This window comes from Microchirus variegatus (assembly GCF_963457635.1).
Source record: "Microchirus variegatus genome assembly, chromosome: 8".
NCBI lineage: Eukaryota > Metazoa > Chordata > Actinopteri > Pleuronectiformes > Soleidae > Microchirus > Microchirus variegatus.
Window position 1 is genome coordinate 27,660,152 of NC_139809.1, and position 19,458 is coordinate 27,679,609.

At 37.7% G+C, this 19,458-nt stretch overlaps 1 protein-coding gene across 2 annotated transcripts; it reads left to right on the plus strand.

Moving 5' to 3' along the window:
- Positions 1 to 217: 217 nt before the first annotated feature.
- nap1l4a (nucleosome assembly protein 1-like 4a) lies at positions 218 to 18,538 on the plus strand. Of its 2 annotated transcripts, XM_083893097.1 has the most exons (17): positions 218 to 274; positions 1,190 to 1,217; positions 1,589 to 1,661; positions 2,134 to 2,278; positions 2,713 to 2,799; positions 3,890 to 4,024; positions 4,116 to 4,187; positions 4,275 to 4,414; positions 4,600 to 4,745; positions 7,206 to 7,225; positions 7,350 to 7,469; positions 7,605 to 7,640; positions 8,126 to 8,179; positions 16,674 to 16,778; positions 16,866 to 16,907; positions 17,039 to 17,071; positions 18,478 to 18,538. In XM_083893097.1, exons 2-16 carry the CDS (start codon positions 1,202 to 1,204, stop codon positions 17,048 to 17,050), a joined length of 1,203 nt encoding a protein of 400 aa, XP_083749223.1. In that variant the 5' UTR covers positions 218 to 274; positions 1,190 to 1,201; the 3' UTR covers positions 17,051 to 17,071; positions 18,478 to 18,538. The 2 variants fall into 2 exon arrangements, with proteins under 2 accessions (XP_083749223.1, XP_083749224.1); XM_083893098.1 differs by lacking the exons at positions 16,674 to 16,778; positions 16,866 to 16,907; positions 17,039 to 17,071; positions 18,478 to 18,538 and adding an exon at positions 10,936 to 12,600.
- The last annotated feature ends 920 nt before the right edge of the window (positions 18,539 to 19,458 follow it).

Below are 19,458 nucleotides of genomic sequence, written 5' to 3' on the forward strand. Positions count from 1 at the left end.
ACCATTATTTCATTTTTAATTGCATAATATTTCATCGTTTGAATCCTTTATTTGTTTATCCGTTTATCTCAGAGCACGGTCGATTAAGCAACACTGAGGTGAACACGACGAAATGCATTTTCGCAGTACAGTCCTTGAACGCAGCACCGTTTCCTCCTTCACCTGCTTGTCCAATGAGAATGCAGGACGCTGGTGCGCGTGTGCCGCTCGCGCGTGGTGGTAGAAGTGAGGACGAGTGAACGAGGCGTCAAGCAAGAGTTCTGCTCAGCCAGCGGTAAGAGAGCTAAACAGCTAGTTAGCGCTGGGGTTTCAGTAATATCAGCATTTGCTCTCGTGCGGGGTGTTTATCGCGCACGCTTACAAGTTGTTTAACTGTGTTGGCAGACCATCGATGAACTGCCTTCCCAACACTTTGCTCACACTCTTGATTAAGCCGCGAGCCCGCAGCAGCTAGCTGGTATTAGCTCGTGAACGCGGCTAGCAGTATGCTAGGTGGCGTAACATTGACAGCCAATTTAAACTTCCATTATCACAAGGCGCTACGATGTAGCTTCAGTCATTTACTGGAATTATTTATGTCATATGTCATGTGCGACTGGGGAACATGGGGTATATGTGCTCACCCTCGCGCTTGTTGTAAGTTAAAACTGTGCTAGAAGCACGTTGTCTCCTTGTTTTTTTTATACCTGCTAGCCCGGTTAGCCGCTGTCAGATGGCACCGCCCTAACTGGGTGGTAATCAGTATGTGCTCGATGATAAAGCCAATGTCGGTGTGCAGAGTAATGAGATATTGTGTTATTAGTCATCCCGCATAGCTGTCAGAGGCGGCGATGGCCTTTAACTATTGTAAACGGAACATGCGATGCTAACTTTTGCTGTCGTAGCCTAGCCCAGCTGCTGTTAGCATGTCAGTGCGTCATCGGCCTGCGTTTGCTTCACATGAGTGAAAGTGTTGGCAATCTGCAGAAAACTCAGCTGTCCTGATACTTGCTTTATCGTGCACTCTAAGTGAAATCACCGGTTTTCACTGACTTGAAAAAATGTGAAACCAGTTCTCCCTGATGAAAGTGACATGTGTTGCTTTCCTCGCTCACACTGGAGATACTTTTGATCTGACTTTAGTCTCTCAGTGTCCACCATGATTTACGATAAGCATGTGTCTAATAATGACTGATGTGTTTTTTTTCAGAGGAACGCTAAAATGGATTCAAGTAAAGGTAAAAACAAATACATTTCTCCTCCCCATAGTTTAAAGAGCATGTACATAAGAAAAAACTAACTTTCTTTACTAAATATAACCTCCAAAATGACCAATTAATAGCAATTCATTTTCCATTTAATTTAGAGTTTGAACAACATAGGTTTGTAAATGTTGCAGATTGACATGTCCTGGATAATCTTCCAAACAATTGTGTTCCACGCTAAAAAAAAAAAAAAGCACTACTAGTTATTCAACTCTACCTATGAATGAAAAGAATGGCCCAACCCAAATCTGCTTATGGGTACAGTTAAGTCACCTTAACTTTAATGGATGTTGAACAGCAGCTTGTCAAGTGAAAGTGATCAATGTTTATTGCTGCTTTTGCAGGTAAAGGAGATCAAGGGGTGCAAAATCCAGGTGGTCAAGCGGACAAGCCTGTTGGCTTCCATTTTATGGAAAGGTCAGTGCAGATGGTTTACACTTGTGTTTTGTTATGGCAGACGTTTTGCTATGTTAGATAACGTGCTACAGAAACAATAGCTATGTTTTTAACATGCTGTTTTTCAGCTTAAAATTACTACGTATACGCTTTGTTTGCTTTTGTTTTATAAAGCAATTATTACAAGATTCTTTATTTAAATGTTCCTTTAATATTAACTGCCTGTTTTGGGTCTTTAATATAATTAAGCTACCTTGTGGTGAGAAATGCAAGATCCGTATTGATGTAACTGATACTTACCTGCACAACTATGGCACTTGCAGCAACTTACACATATTGTAAACACTGAATGTTTTACGTAAAGTGGTGGTTATGTTGACCTAAATATCATCTTGGGGTTTTTAATGTTAGCTTATTTGAAAGAAGTGATGTTTGAATATAATTCGTTTACTGTTTACATAAAATCAGGTCTTTCATGTCTCTCTTCTCATAGCATGCTTCCTAAAGCAGTTAAGAGGAGAGTACATGCCCTGAAACGGCTACAAGTGCAGTGTGCCAACATAGAGGCCAAGTTCTACGAGGAAGTCCACGAGCTAGAGAGGAAGTATGCTGCCCTCTACCAGCCACTCTTTGAGAAGGTACACCTAATATACAATCTCTCAACCTCATTTCATTTCATTTCATTGCACTTGACTGTTACTCTGAATGTATTGATTAAATTTAAGATGTGTCATTTCCCTGCACCAGTGCGTTGGGAACTTTGCCTCGCTGCTCTTAGCTGTGGTCAGCGAATACAAATCCTTGGTGCTAAATTGAAAACTGCCACTACGAGTAGTCAACTGTTCTTTTGTCGGTGAAGGCTATTTCCAGAGGCAGTGACAGCCATTATTAGTTACCCCGAAGACTGGCAGCTGTAACCCCACTGCACCTGTTTTGTGCGCATGTGCGTGTGTGCTTAAAAATTGTGTGGTGGTGCAAAAATAATGATTCCTGGTCAAATTAATATTTGTTCACATACAGATTTCACTTTCTACCATCTTTTACTAAAGGTATTAAAACTCTTTTGTCACAGAGACGAGACATTGTCACAGGAACAGTGGAACCCACAGATGCGGAGTGTGAGTGGCACAGTGACAGAGAGGAAGAGGAAGAGCTTGCTGTAAGTACAACTTTGGCTCCCCCCCCCCCCCCCTGAATTTCCTGATCACTTCCAAATTCAAATTTTCCCATTATTGCAAAGCAAAGAAAATGGACTGAATCTTCATGGAGTTCGACCAGCTGATGCCGTTTTTAGCCGATTCCGATTTAATTTTTTCAAAGCCCTTTACAGCACATGGAGATTTATTTTCTGTCTTTGCAGTGCAGTGTTATGGAATAACCATTGTGGGCTGAAATATGTGCTGCCAGAAACTGAATTTGAAACATTTATATTTGAATTTAAATAGTTTAATTTGAATAATTGGATTGGAAAAATTCTATATATTTTCACATTCAGTTCTCACAATTCAAAATCAGTTTTCAAAATTAATTATCAATTTACTGTGTCAGACATTCAGGTAATAGTAAAGCACAAGAGCGGCGAACGGCACAGGAGAGGCAGAAGTGGATAGCGCAGGGGCGGTGTGCAGAAAAAAAGGGCCTATTGTCTGCATCAGAAGAGGGGGCACTACCACTTTTTTTATTTATCTTGATTTTACTTTTAAATGTGACCAGCAATGCATGGCTTGTTTTAAGATTCACTGTCCGATTACTTAATCATAATTTCAAATTTCCTGTCGGTTTTAAACATTATTTTACAAAACCACATCGGGCTGCCCAAGAGGCCCTACCACCGGGCTAAACCCTGTGGCCCCTTAATCATTGATTTAATTATTTGGCATTTTTTCCACTGGACATTTTGGCCAGGGACAATATTTTTTTGCCAGTCAAATTCTCGTGATAGAGGCTAAAAGCCGGCATTACGTGCTCAAAAACGCTCACATTATCACGTTTGCTGTTGCTGCTGCACGCTGTTCATGCAGTGCGCGAGTGCATTTCACCACCATTAAATCGGCATATCTCTGTCTGACCGACCGGTTATGGCCAATCTCCTGAAAATCTGCCAATTCTGGTCACCGGCCGATCAGTCAGTGAATACCTGTGTGTTACTCTTTTGTAAAGGATCTTGATCTTTGTGAACTTTTTCAAAAGCTCAACAAACTGAATCACTTCAAGTGAGTTTTGATGAGTGCTCTGCCCACTGCCTGCAGGAAGAAGTAAAGGAAAAGGCCTCAATTGAGGACGCAAAGAAAGGAGAAGCCACACCAGAGGAAGACCCAAAGGGCATCCCGGAGTTCTGGCTCACCATTTTCAGAAGTGTGGACATGCTCAGTGACATGCTTCAGGTATGTTTCATCTTGTTATTGTGCATCAATGACATTTAACATTTCTGAACAGTGTCATAGTTTTCTGACATGTCTGTTAATCTTTCACCAGGAGCACGATGAGCCCATCCTAAAACACCTGAAAGATATTCAAGTCAAATTTTCTGAGCCAGGACAGCCAATGGTCAGTGTTGGTATGGTGTTGTCATTATAAAATAAAAATTAACTTAAGTCTCTGATGGAATCATCTGTCTTTTTCTTTCTCCTTTAGAGTTTCACATTAGAGTTCCACTTTGAGCCTAATGGTTACTTCAACAATGCAGTCCTCACTAAAGTGTACAAGATGAAGTCAGAACCTGATGCCTCAGAACCGTTCTCTTTCGAGGGGCCAGAGATCATCGACTGTGAAGGGTGAGAACCAGGGCGCACACACAAGCTTGTAAACTGTGGGACATCTAAGATGCTCAGTTGTGAAATAAAAAGCTGTTGTCATTTGTAAAACATTCCTGTAAATTATTCTTGTATATTTACGGCACTTATTTCAGGTTTGTCCATTTACTTTTTTCATTTACTTTTAACATTTTCTCACCCCCCAGGTGTCCGATAGATTGGCATAAGGGGAAGGATGTGACTGTGAAAACTATTAAGAAGAAGCAGAAGCATAAAGGCCGTGGCACTGTTCGCACTGTTACCAAACAGGTCCCCAACGACTCTTTCTTCAACTTCTTTAATCCTGTTAAAGGTGAGAATACAAAAACATACAAGTCAAACCAATTACTTCTACTATGCATGCCATTTAAATTTAAAGCTTTCGCTCTGTGAGCTGTGTAGACATAGTATTAGAGCAAATGCTGACTTGGACCCAATTCAGACCTATACCACATACCAGGTGTATTTACATCTGTCCAGAGTGATCAATCACATACAGTTGTTGGATACATACAGAACAGGAATATCTGTATTAAGGCCAATCAAAGGTTAATACCATATCCCTTCTGTCTTTGGTTGAGAACACAGGCTTCACAGATAGACATAAGGAAAGATAAAAGTCCAAGCTGAAGACGTGAAATGGTATGCTCACCAGTGCAATCAAAGAAAATTGGTCACACTCCAGAGCTCTGAAGAACTACGAAAGTTCAGTCGAGACATCAAATCAAATTTTATTTATATAGCCCACAATTACAAAACACAGTTTGTCTCATGGGGCTTCACAGGGTTGGTAACATCCTCTGTCCTTAGACCCCTCGGCCAGGGTAAGGAAAAACTACCAGGAAAAACATCCCTTGTAACAGGGAAAAAGAAAGAGGTAGAAACCTTAAAATAAAGAGTAAAAAGTGCCAGGATCCATCTGGTTCGCAACATGCATGTAGAGGTCACTGAGATGTTTCAGCATTCATTCCAACGCCTTGTGTGAACTGAGGCACTTGGAGCTGTTTGCTTGTGGTCACATCACCCATGAAAAATGTTAATACTAGGTCTGAACAGTACATGGCGGAGAGTCACAAAGGCTTTGATAATTCAGTTTGTTCTTAATGTGAAGGTAACATGGTAATATAGTTGTCATTGTGTCAAATTATTGACTGTATTTAACTTAATTTAGCAGCAGGTGGCGTCAGACTCCTACTGCAGATGCATCGCCATTCAGCAGAAGGTGGAACAGGCTGCATGTTCTGTAGCTTACACAGTTTGGACTTTGTACATTAAGCTGCTCCAGTATGGAACCTTAACATCAACATATTATGTTACAGCTTAGACAGTTAAGGCAGCGCTGACGGCAATGAATTTACTGGCATTTATGACACATTTGTAATACCAGTTTGTTTGTCAGAACACTGTTAAAGCCTGTAAAATCACAACTTAAAGTTATACATATTGATGATCTGCATATAAATAGCATCATAGCTGATTCAACAGTGAAGTGTAAATGATTTAAGTAATTAGAGCTCTTATCACAGACTTCATGAATTATCCTCAGCTGTGTAAGGTTAGAGAACACCTTTTTCTCTTATTTTTTTTAAATGTAATTCTGCCTCAAATGAACAGGTTGTTGTTGTACACATTTTAATGACCATATTGTCTTTCTGGTTCAGTCGGACATGCCCAGACATATTCTTACTTTGAGAAGTTGACCTAAACACCCATTGGCTGAGCTTATATTTGTCTTACTGGTTCTGTCATAACTTCAGTATGTGACTAATGAACAAAAAGCTCTTTGTCAAACGTGTAAAAGTGGCTTGTCATGGCCATAAGTGGGAAAGCTCTCTTTTGCTATTATTGTGAACTTGTACGCAGCAGGTAAATGTGCTTTAGCTGCTGTGCATTCAACATAGATCTGTTACAGCAAGTATTTGTTGCGATGTGTCATCGCAGAAGTATTGAGAGGGTAACTGTTGTCAGTTCATTACTGTAGCAACTATGAACAAACAAAAACAGCAATACTTTTCATATTTCCTTTATTCGGAGGCAGTGTACTTTGTGTCAACAATTTGTTATCGCTTTATCAGTACAAAAGGGAAAGTTTTTATTAATCATTTGAGCATAACAATTTAACTTTGAAAATGAATTTGGTGTAAGCCCAATCTTGTACGTCATTGAATTCTAAGAAATGTTTGTATATAAATATATATTTAATATATTTAACTTAACTAACTAAATGAATATGTGGTGTATGTGATTTTAAGGCCAGTTTTCAAAACAAGCCTTTTATTATCTTGCTGTTTCTCATGAATAGTTGGTTCGGATTATTTAATCAGATTTTTGTGGAAATGAATCAATACACGTGAGATAATGTTCACTGTTAAGGGTCATGTTAATACATTTGCATTGGCGTTCACCATTCACAAGAAACTCGTATAGAGCCTGCTCTTTACATTGATGATAATGCTGACGGTGGTTATGCAGATTGAAAAATGTAGTATGAACACTAAAAATGGGAGTGGACAAGATGATGTCATCTTCAGTCAGTTTAATTACATGTGGTGGAGGACTGCTGTTTGCTAACGGCCTGTCACTGCCTCTGTCATGTGACCTCATTTATAATAAGCATTGTTGTTGCTCTAAATGTGTTTCAGATGTGTGTTGAATTACACTTAACACAAGAGCTACCTTTGTGGTTGTGACTAATGCACAAATTGTCCACTTTTCAGTAATAGTTGTATAGCAGTGTGTTGATATGCTGAATTCTGTTTCCTGTTGTTTACAGCTTCATCAGATGGAGAAATGGTGAGTAAAAAGATGCATTTTCTTCATAAAACCACCACTATCTATTTTTTTTTCTTCTGTTACCATCTTTACATTAGGTTTCTAACTGTAATTTATAAAATTTCTCTGTGTTCGTGTCATACAGGATGAGGACTCTGAGTTCACTCTAGCCACAGACTTTGAGATTGGTCATTTTTTCCATGAGAGAATAGTTCCTAGAGCAGTGCTGTATTTCACTGGAGAGGCCCTGGAAGATGACGACAGTGTAAGTCATTTTCCACAAACGCGTACATATATGAAGAGTTGCACATGAACACAGAAAAGCTCCATTATGTGCTAACTGTGTCATGACTGTTGGTGTGTTTTAACTCCATCTATTTTTTTTATTTTATTATTGTAGTTTGAAGAGGAGGAGCTGGAAGAGGGAGACGAAGAGGTTAGTGGTCTATCGATTATTTTCGTAATCGATTAATCTGTCAATTATTTTCTCGAATAAGCGTTTGGTCCATAAAATGTAAAAAAACAATTGATCGTATTTGTCAAACCTGGAAATGACAATGCTCTCGAATGTCTCGTTTTGTCCAAAAACCAAAATGATTCAGTTTTAATGATTTCACTGTTATGTGTAGCAAAGAAACTATATTTCTCTCCCCCTCTCTCTCTCTATATATATATATGAATATCATATAAAATATATATGATATTCACATTTAAGAAGCTTAAACAATCAGAAATATTGTTTTAATCATGAAAAAAACCAATTAATTGTTTCAGCTCTAGTTAGTAGTACAACTTTTCATTTGATAAAAATAAAAACATCTGGTAATGACATCCAAGACACAGGATTGCAGCTGTACTACTGTTGAACATTACAACTATTTTCGCACACCTTAGTTATGTTGTCTTTTTATGTTGTCTCAGGAGCAAGATGAGGAAGGTGATGATGACGATGACGATGGAGACTTGGACCCTAAGGTCAGTTTACATCCTGTAATTTAGGTGTATCTACATTTTTCTGGAAAACTGCATTTTTAAACAATATTGTGAATTGTCACAATGTGAAGCTTTTTGGTCCATTTAAAAACCCATCAGATGAACTGAAACGGACATCATTATATCACTGTCTGGTGTCTCCTGAATATTTAATTCCTATCAACATTGTCGTCACACAAAACTCATTCAACATTCAAATGATTCAAGGGTCATTAATATGATTTACCACTGCATATTTTATACTATAGATGTTTTACGCAACAGCTGTGGCACAGTGTATTGATCTGGCAAGGCCATTTTTTTCCCATTTGTTTCTGTCTGTGGTGGATTTTTGTTTTGTTCTGGGTTTTGTGTTTTTTTTTGGTCGGGCCACAACATTTTTTTTTTCCCCATATTCGATTCATTATTTTCTTGTTTAATCATGTAATTGTATGGTGGTACATAACAAGTGTTTGATTGGTGTTTCCCAAACCTTAAAATTTTCATTTTTCATCCACCAATGATTCAGTTTTAATGATTTCTTTATGTAGCGCAGAAAAAAACAGGAAATATAATATTTTTTTAGAACCATTGTTAGCTCGGATTGGCACCAGTGACCCTCATGTGCAAGATAAAGTAGTAGAAGATGGATGGATGAATAAAACTGAAATGTGTGTAATTATTTAAAAAAAAAACACTGAAACGGATTAATTAATTAATTGTTGCATACCTAATTTTTGGTGTGTTGAAATGGTCACTGTTACAAAAGTTCTGTGACTTCTTTTTAATCTTAACATCCATTTATAAATAATATAAATAGATGTTGGTGCTGCTCTTTTGTGTGTGAGAGCGGTCCAAAGTAGCTCAAGTAATATATCTGTTGTTGCATTTTTACCTATATCTCTCACACTTCTTGTCCAAAGACAGTTATGTGATTCACAGACGGGCAGATGTTCCTTACATTTATAGATGGATGTTGTTGAATTTTGAACACTGTTTTATAGGAAAGCAAAACGGAGGTGAACGCACATTTTGTAATTTTAGTCGTCTAAGTAGCCATATGTACATTGGCAATAAAACATTGTTAATCACGAGTTGCTTCACACGAACTACCTTTTTAAATGGCTATTTGGTGGTTTTGGTGGTTTTAGTGCCTCTGCCACAAGTCTTCGTTTGAAATGGCACGGACTGGCTATCAGGCGTACCGGGCAATGCCCGCTGGGCCGACGTATGTTTCTGGGCCGGTCCTTTAAAAAAGTATATTATCAGTGCTGGGCGCGTTAGCGGCGTTATAACGCACGACGAGTTTCCATGACGACTGACCGGAAAAAGACGGGCATAACGCCATGTTTACGTGCCTGCCGGTTGCTAACACCGCGACCCCGGAGTCCAGGCACTGTTTACCAGTTAGCGCCGTTAGCTCCTTTAGTGTCGTTAAGCGCGCCTACAGTGGAACTGGGGCGGTCTGTTTATTAAAGGAAAAATGCAGCGCTACAAACAACCAGCATACCTGTGTACTGCGTATGTGTGCGTATGCTTTTAAAGGTTAGCTTTATTTTAGAGACTCATTTTAAAAATCGGGAGTTACGTAAACATGACGTCACATGCGTTTTTTTTTTACAATGAATACAAGCTTAAATGTGAATATTGTCTGGTTTCTTTGCTCCATTTGACATTATATATATTATCATTAAAACTAGGTTCCAGGTTTGATAAACACTGATCAACATTTTAACTATATTTTATATAATATTAATATATATATATATATATATATATATATTTTTATATATATTTATAATATTTAATAATTATTAATATCAGGTACTGCAAGCGAATGACGTTTTATACACACACACACACACACACACACACACACACACACACACACACGTGTCCCGTGACTTGTAAAGCAATTGATTTAATTTAAAAAAAGATTAATATTAAAATATTTGTTCAGTACGTCCTTTTGACCGGAGCTGAGAGAGCTCCGGTCAACATCGACAACTTTAACATCGACAATTTTAACATCGTCCAAACAAATAAATCTGATTTTGATTTAAAATGGATTAATCGCCCAGCCCTAATTCAAGTGTTAAAAACCTAGCTGGCACAAGATCCAACACATGGGTCCTGAAGAGCTGTTTTTATGGTGTAATGTGATAATCCTCCAGCACATCTACCAAATAACAACCTGTCAGAATTAAAAATGCTATTAGACACAGTCTCCAAGTCGTTCAGCCCGATCACCTTGCCTTTTTTCAGTGTTGCTTAAACTTGTGCATATTGTCTCTCTCTCCCCTGGATTCTCCTCCATTACAGGCATAACCAATCATTCTTTCACCATGCATTTCTAGGTAAGGGAGAAATAAAGATGACGCATCACATTCAATGTAGATTATCTTCATCTGTTGGCTGTGGTTTATTATGGTTTATTTTCCGGCTGCCTCTTTCTCTCTACATCCTGATTAGTCATTAGTCGAAGGTGTTTAGGACATTAACTCACATCTTGGGTAGATCTAGCATCCGTTCTTCCTGTTGTGTCTTTTCTCTTTTCCTCCTCTGACCTGTTGGTTTTTCCTCCTATTGTCCTGTCCCAGGTTTTTAACATTGTTCTCTTTGCGTCACCAAACCCAGGTGCTTTCATTCTTAAGCATCTGCTTCTATTTTAGCTTCTTCTATCTTCTCACTAATGAATGCCCAGTGGCTTGATCAGCTCCATCTTCTTTTCTAATTGAATGTCTCTCTGTCTCCTTCAGAAAGAACAGCCGCAGCCTGCCGAATGCAAACAGCAGTAACCGTGGCGATCAGGGGAGGTGGAGACCTGCTGTCTGTCAATTCAGCTCTTATCCAATTAGAAAACAGCCCCCCCCCCCCCCCAGTATTTCAGGCTCCGCTCTTTTTATGAACTCTCACCTGAACGCAATAGAACGCATTCATACTGCGTTTTTACTCTGTGCATGACTTCTTTTTTTCGTTTTTTCTTTGTCTTGCGCCCATCTAACCCCCTTCCTGTGTGGCTTCATTCAAACTAAAAGCAGGAAGTGACTCTACTTTAATTGAACTACCACAGCATCACACAGACTTCTTCTTTGTTTAAGGTGGAACATGTTACTACTGCCAAAATAATCGGAAAACATAACCATTTGTAAAAAAAAAACACAATAGACAAAGAATGGATCTCAACTTAAGGTTAATGGAAATAAATCAGTTACTCAGGGTTTTTTAATGCCAATAAGTGATAGTTAACCAGGAAACTGCTGAACAAGTTTGACCTTATTTTTCACTGGTGTTGCTGAAGTGTTTTTTTGTTTTATGGTGTTTATTTTTGACATAAAATGTATCCTTTCGAATTTAATTTACAGTTTTTACATGTTCGTTGTCATGTTATTGGACTATTTATTCTAGTGTCATGCAGCTTTATGAAGTGGTGCATTTTTGGATCTCTTCAAGGCCCAAGGTCACAGTTACAGGTTCATTCTCATTGCGCCAAACATTATTTGGACTTAGCAGGTCAACAAAACATGGATACTTAAATGTTAAAAATACATTTAAAATATTGAGATGTGTTCTCCATTTACACAAGTATTCAAACTTAGCACCTGTGTGGACACAAAACACCAATTAATCTTGTTTAACGGGTTGTACTTATACCTCACGTTAGTCTCTTTTTTACCAAGAGCATATGACATTAGAACAGTGATTCCCCAGCTCGGTATGTAATCTGGTAAATATTTTTCCTCAGATAAGATTTAAGCATACACAGTGGGCACTCAAACTTGTTTGCTTTTTTAAGACACAGTTGGTTTCCACCCGAGACCACATAGACTTGTAGAGAGTGGATCTCCCACCGTATGTTTTCTGATATGTAGTAGGTTGTTGATGATTTTCATTGAGTTGGTGATGGGGTCGGGTGCAGGATGTTTGAAATAAATGTAAATTCTAATGCCAAGAAGCCAAAATGAAAGACAAGACACACACACACCGTCCTCTTTTATTAAAAAATTGTTTGCCAACTGTCTTTAACGGTGTAATCAACGTTTAAAGTTGTTTAAAGAATATATATATATGTATATATATATTTCTGTTATTGTCTGATGATTCAGTAGAATGTCTGTGGATAACAAATGGAAGAGGTTGCCAATGTCTTGGATTATGGCCCTTTGGTCGGACTGCTTTGCCTGGTGGCTGGTTGTCAATTGCAGCAGCAGCAAAATAAAACTCCATCCTATGCGTCTTTTTACCAAGAACGATTGTAGACCTTGTTGGACAGATTCCCCTCAGCCGCGGTTGACATCTTCACACCTACCACATTGGACCGTGTGCTAGCAATGGCCTTAGCAATGGTTCTTATTCACAATTTGTTACTTGCGCAATATTTCTTTTCAATTTGTACAGAGTTAGTTAAAATATTCTATTAAATTTGTCCGACATGGAAACGTATGCTCTGTGTTCTTTATCTTGTGTGTGTGTGTGTTTGTGTCACCTGTGGGTTTACCCTGTGGGCTCGTGTCCAGCAGCTGTTCCTAACATTTTGACCCCTATAAATCAAGCAGTGTTTACAACCCCTCACCGCTGGTTACGTACTTCATGTTCAGGAAATATGAGCAGTAGCTTGTGAGTTATGAGCGGGGGAAAGCCTGGGAAACATACCATCAGTTTGTCATTGGACAGAAATGTCCTGATCAAGAAGAGACGTATGAAGTTCATGTTTAGATTGGCTCACTGTTCAAGAGCATTTTACAGCAGACTTCAGTAAAGCCTCCGATGAGTAACGGTGTTAACTGTTACGTTTGAAGAACCTGTCAAATTGACAGAACCAGGATCTGAAAAATGTCAGCCGTTAGGAACCAACCACCAAATGACTGAGGATCCTATTGTAAGTGTTTTACGTTCACCATCCTTGACACCATGTGTCCCTAATGAACTGTCTAGTGTTGTCTTGTGCTGTGTCCCGTCTACTTCAAGGTGTGTCTCAACATCCATGCCAGGTTCAAAGTCGCTTAACTCGCCTGTCTTCGTTTGGACTGAACTTGCCTAAATGCCTTATTCTGCTGCCATGCGATTGGTTGATTTGATATTCTTTCTACCTGGAATCAAACGGGATATAAAGTGGCTGGTGAGTGTATAATATACCTGCTGTGATTGTACATTGTATAAGGACCTTATACGATCAGGTCACTTACTGCTCCAGTGGATCCACAGATAATTATATCCTTGAGAAATGCGGATATTATGTAATAGGTCTCGCGCGTCCGCAGATTTTAGCCGTTAACGCGATAACTGGAAAGGCGTTTGAGATTAAATTTTCTTATTTTTTTTATGGGCCACATACCACCTGTAGATGATCCCTATTGATTTTGAGCTGTCTACCATTATTATTAATTAGTTAATTCATTAATTAATGATATAAAAACCATATTTTCGCCTATATCTTCCAAAGTATTGCATGTATTGGCTTCAAATGTTGCATGGGCATCACATACCACCTGAGAATTATCCCTCTCTTTGTAGCTTTATTATTAATTAGCAAATGAATTAATTTATTACGCTAAAAACACATTTTCGGCTTTATCTTCCAGACTGATGGAGATATTGCCTTCAAATTTTGTACAATGATTCATGTAACGACTATCTACAAGTACAATCATTATTACTTTGGCTATGATTGGTAATAGTTACATGATAAGTGAACTGGTTAACTTATTAGTGAACACAGAAAAAATAGTTAAGGCATTTTTTCTTTATTATTGAGCTCATTTGGACACATTGAGGATATCATGGGTTTATTTAGCACTTATTCATAATATTTATTACATTATACTATAAATGTATTAATTATCATATAAAAATAGTTAAGCCTCCATTTCTTTATTAATGCATTTGAACATATTGTATGCTTTTTCATGAAATTGAATAAACATAGTGTATGCTTTTTCATGACATTTGGACACTTTGAAGATATGGCAGGTGTGGTTAGCATTTTAATATTCATAATATTTAACAAGGTATAATAGGTTAACTAGTTTTATTAAAAACTAGAGAGAAATTTATGAGTTCAGGTATTCTGTGTTCAATATCGAGTTTATATGGATACTTTGAACATGTATAAAGTGTAGTCAGCATTATATCATAATATTAAACAGTTATTTTGTTGAATTTATTAATAATTCATTAAAACAGTTAGTGGCAGGTGCGAGTGCGTATACTTTGGGTATATTGGAAAGTTGAGGATTGGACAAGTTCGCGGATATACCCCTTGCTGTCGGCCCCCGACAGCGTAGGCTAGTTATTTTACAGCATTTTGGCACCTGGCACAGCAGCATAGAGGAATCTGCATATTATGGTCAACCCAGCACAAAGCAAGGCAACCAGAATGTTTGGTATTCTGTCTTGTAGATAACAGAAACATGCACACTTCGCTGTGAGACCCCCGTGATGCATTGTGGGAGATAATGACCCAGTTGCTCTTGAGTATCTGAAGGAGGATAGTGACACTTGTCGTAGCAGCTCAAGTTTTCTGGTCCGTCTCGGAAGGGAGTGTTGTTTCTTATCCTGCCACATAACGCTTATATCAGTGTGTGTTCGTACTTCTATCTTCATGGGAACAGAGGTGACAACATGTGACCGTGTGACAAAACAGAAATCCAGGTTTGATCAGGACCATGACAGACTGTCAACACTTAGTTCAAAAATACTTTTAGAATGAACTACTTTTCTATGTACTGTATGGCTGGATTTGATGTCTGCAGAGAGTGAGTTTGCACAAAAGGAATTCTTCTCCTTTTTGTCTCACGACAGACAAACCACAGACTGAAACTTGTTCACTTTCTATAATTTTAAAGATTTTAAAACACTGGAACAAGACCTTATTCATGCAGAGGCTGCTGTGTGGGGGGTTTGAGAATCGCCTCACTGTAACAAGGAGTCTGATTGTGGATGAACTCTCATTTCTGTGCTGTAAGCATCAAGGCCAGTGGAGCAGTTGTACTTGCTTGATTTTGGTTTGCACCGAAAATTGATTTACACATTTGATATATACTGTAATATAATAGAGAAATAATTGGATTCCTTCACTTTTTCCCATTAAATGATGTGTGATAACACCACTCCCTCTCATGACAATCTGAGGCAGAAACTATGGAGTTAGATTTGTGTCTTTATTATTCAATCAAAAAAAGTTTGCTTCAATCAAAAAAAATATTTTCAATCAAAAAAAACTTCACTTCAATCAAAAAAACCTATTTAATCAAAGAAAAAAAAATTGTTTCAATGCAAAACTATATTTGACACTCAAAAAAATGCATTTGAACACTGTTTTTCTTTGATTGAAGCAAACTTTTTTTTGATTGAATAATAAAGACACAAATCTAACTCCATAGGAAACAACCTTCAGTTACAAGGTTGACTAATGACTTATTTTCAATGTTGCTTATGATTTGTCAGATTCATGCTCTGCAAACCCAAAGTGTTTTTTGTGATTGATCAACTGTTTAGATGGTCATTCTTCCATCTCTGCAGATGATCTGTTGCTAGCTTTGTCCCTGATTAGACTTGGTCTATTTCACAGTTATTGAATCTGCTTTGCTGCTGGTAAAACAGTAAAAGAGATTGAGAAATTGCATCATTTAACTTTTCTTCACTTTAGTCTTGACATGCAGAGTGCTTTTCTTAACCATATTCAGTCACTATTGTTTTTGGGAAATTACAAAAACTCAAAAGTAAATTGAGCCAATAGGATAAGAGAGTCCTTTATTTGTCCCACAACAACAAGACAGTAACGAATAGGATAATAAATAATAACCATGCATTAACAAGAAAATGACAATATATTAATACTGAGAATATATATAAAAAAGTTAAATAGAATATAATCTATAGTGTGTACATAATAGACAATTTCCATAATATATAGAGTATGGACTAGATATTTAACTTATAGACAGTGATTGAGTGTGGGATATTATATGTTATACAATATATTGCATGTGGGATGAGGAGCCTGGTTAGGAGCAGTGCTTGTTGTACAGTCTAACAGCTGCAGAGAGGAACGACCTGCGACAGCCGTGCATGTTAAATTTGGGGTCGCGACTCAAAAAGGTTGAGAACCACTGCTGTAGAGCACAGCAGTGTGATCAGACCAGTCCAGTTTGATAATAATGTGAACACCCAGGTATTTGTAAGATGTTACCATCTCAATGTCCATGTCCTGGATGTTCACGGGCGATGGAGGAAAGTGTCGTTTCATGCGGAAATCCACCACCAGTTCCTTAGTTTTCCCCACACTGATCTGGAGGCGGTTCCGCAGAACTATTTAAAATAGCTTCACTATTTTAAACTTAAGTATACAACACAGCTTGACCAGATGGAAAAATGGTGAGTGAAACATAGTATTTTCTTCATCCAACCACCACCAATTGTATCTCTTCTTCTTTTACCATCAATCCAGTGTGTCTTAGCTGTCATTTATGAAGACCTCTGTGTTCTTGTCATGCAGAAAAAAGAAAAAAGTACTGCTTCCAAGCTGGGTCACATATTTTTCAAGAAAATAGTTCCCAAAGCAGTGAAGGTCATCGCAAAGGCTCTGGAAGATGGTTCGAGTGTAAGTCATTTTCCCACAAACACGTGCACCACTGAGGATAAACGTGCTAATCCTGTTTTCACTCACTGTCTTTTGTTTTTACGGTAGTCTTCAGAGGAGGAGCCAGAAGAGGAAGATGAATATGAAGAGGTTAGTAGTAAAACATTGAATCGTAAACACTGCATTTGATCGAAAATACCAGACATCTGGTCATCACTGTTTAACAAAGACACAAGTTTGCAGCTGTTTAACATCATAATCGTGTCGTTTTTGTGTCTCAGGCGCAATATTAGGAAGGTGATGATGATTCCAAGGTCAGTTCACATCCTGCACTGCAAGTTGTATTGTGTTTTTTTTCTTTCTTTTTTTTACATTTTCCCAAAGAGTGCATATTTTAAACGAGATGAATTTGGTCCATTATGTATTTTAAAGCCTCCAAAGAAACTGTTAAACCAAACTCTTTAGAGTAATGAGGCGAACATTCAGACAGGAAGAAGCGTCCCATCAAAGACACAAATAGAAACCGACAGACAGGATGATATCACAGCGTGGAACCTCCACTGAATATTCACCTCACTTCAACATTGTTGTCGTCACATAGAAAGCAAAGTCCTGTCATACTGATATCAATAATGCAGCTTGAATTTTAAATTATGCCAATGCATACCAAATAATTAAAGGTGCAAGCATTTGTTGTACATTTCCGACATCTTTCATTGGATTAATTTGATAATGTATTGATTTATTGCACAACAAACCAAAGATTTTCAGATATGCAGTTGCCATTGAGAAGCAAAGGAATCAGGGAAAAAGTCAGTCAGTTCTTTATTAAGCTGACGATAAAGAACTTGTTTTTACTTTATAAAAAAAAAATACCCACCAAAGTCAATCAGTCAGTTATAGATGGCAAATAATTAGGTCATATATATAACTGATTGCTGCAGGGCTATACTTATCAACTCTGACTTTCTCAGGCTACTAAATGTTACCTAAACACAATAAGACAAACAAAAAAAAAAGATTTATTTTTATTTGGCTGAGAGATTTAAATGAATGTCTGTCATGATGGTTTAAATAAGTTTAAGCACAACTGGTCATGCAAGTAGTTTTTCAGGCACCAAAAAAAAGCAGAGTTGTGTCTGTGAATGAGTTTATTTAGTATCTTGTTGTGTTGCTAATTCACCAGTAACTATGTAGCTGTGTTCAACGTTATCGTTGTCAAATCAAAATTGCAATTTGTGAATGAATGAATGAACGAAAAAACCTGCAATGCTCTATTTTCAATCTTGTTCATGTTTTAAACATTTGAATATCTCGATGTTCATAGTCAAATAAGAGGTTCAGTGTGTAGAACTGAAATCGAAGACAGTATTGAATATTTTTTAATGTATGTATTTGCATATGTAAATTAACTGTTGTCGTTTTGATGACCTTATTCATTTACCTTCATATAACACAGCAGGTCCTCTACCACGGAGTCCATGGGATTAACTTAGACTGCACTAAATCCAACACACTGGTTTTTAAATGATTTGACGGTGTTCATGTGGTAATCCATGAATCTATAACGCTATATCACAAACCAAATCATGATACCTGTGATAAGAATCTGCTTCTATTTGATCTTCTTCTACAGAATCTTCTCACTAATGAATGTCCATCGGCTTCATCAGCTCCGTCTTCTTCTCTAATTGAACGTCTCTCTCTCTGTCTCCTTCAGAAAGCAGTAACCGTGGCGATCGGGGGAGGTGGAGACCTGCTGTCTGTCAATTCAGCTCTTATCCAATTAGAAGAGTTAGTGACAGTAGTAGACAGGTGGTGCTGAAGGTCAGAGTTACAGTTATGTTCATTCTTATTGGCATTTTTATATACATTTAAAATACATTTCAGTGGACGTGTTCTCACTTCTGCCCAGTCATCCTGGGTTTAACAAGCATGCAAAACACCGACCATATTAACTGGTGTTTTGTGGATATAAACTTTTGTACTTATACTTACTTATACTCACAAATAGCATATTAAAAGAACATATCATATTATATTAGCAATCGTACTGCTCACTTCTGCCCAGAAATTGTGGGTTTACCAAGTATACAAACTGAGCACTTTATATAACGTATACAATTATACCTCACACGTTAGTCTCTTCTTACTAGGGTTGCAAAGGTGCGGAACATTTCCATGGGAAGTTAAGCTAGGGAATTTTGGAAATATTCCATATTGGAAGCTTTACATGGGAGTTATGGGAATTAATGAGAATTTAGGGGAACCAACTGGGAATACCGGGTAAGTTAATGAAAAAAATTAGAAAAACTTGTTAGAGTGTTACCTCCGAATGAGACCCGCAAAAAAAACAAAAAAAAAACTGCAAAAGAATGGATTTGCGACAAGTGATCTTCAATTTTGAAAATTCCCAGTTTATTCCCCTTAAATTCCCATGGAAAGTTTCCATCTTTTAAAATTCCTGGAATTTTGCAACCATACTTCTTATAAAGAACATATGAAATTAGGACAGTGATTCTCCAGCTCTAATCCTTATGTTATCTGGTAAATATCCTCCTCAGATACGTATACGATACGTAGTCAATTTTCAACTGAGGCCACATAGACGTGAAGCGCTTCTCCCTCTGTACGTTGAGGAGATTGCTACTGAATTTAGTTTTGATGCTTGAAATTCATGTCAATTATGTTGCCAAAAAGC

Coding starts and splice junctions, on each gene's coding strand:
- nap1l4a (XM_083893097.1), top strand. Junction 7,470..7,604: donor CCCTGGAAGATGACGACAGT/GTAAGTCATTTT, acceptor TTATTATTGTAG/TTTGAAGAGGAGGAGCTGGA. Junction 7,641..8,125: donor TGGAAGAGGGAGACGAAGAG/GTTAGTGGTCTA, acceptor ATGTTGTCTCAG/GAGCAAGATGAGGAAGGTGA.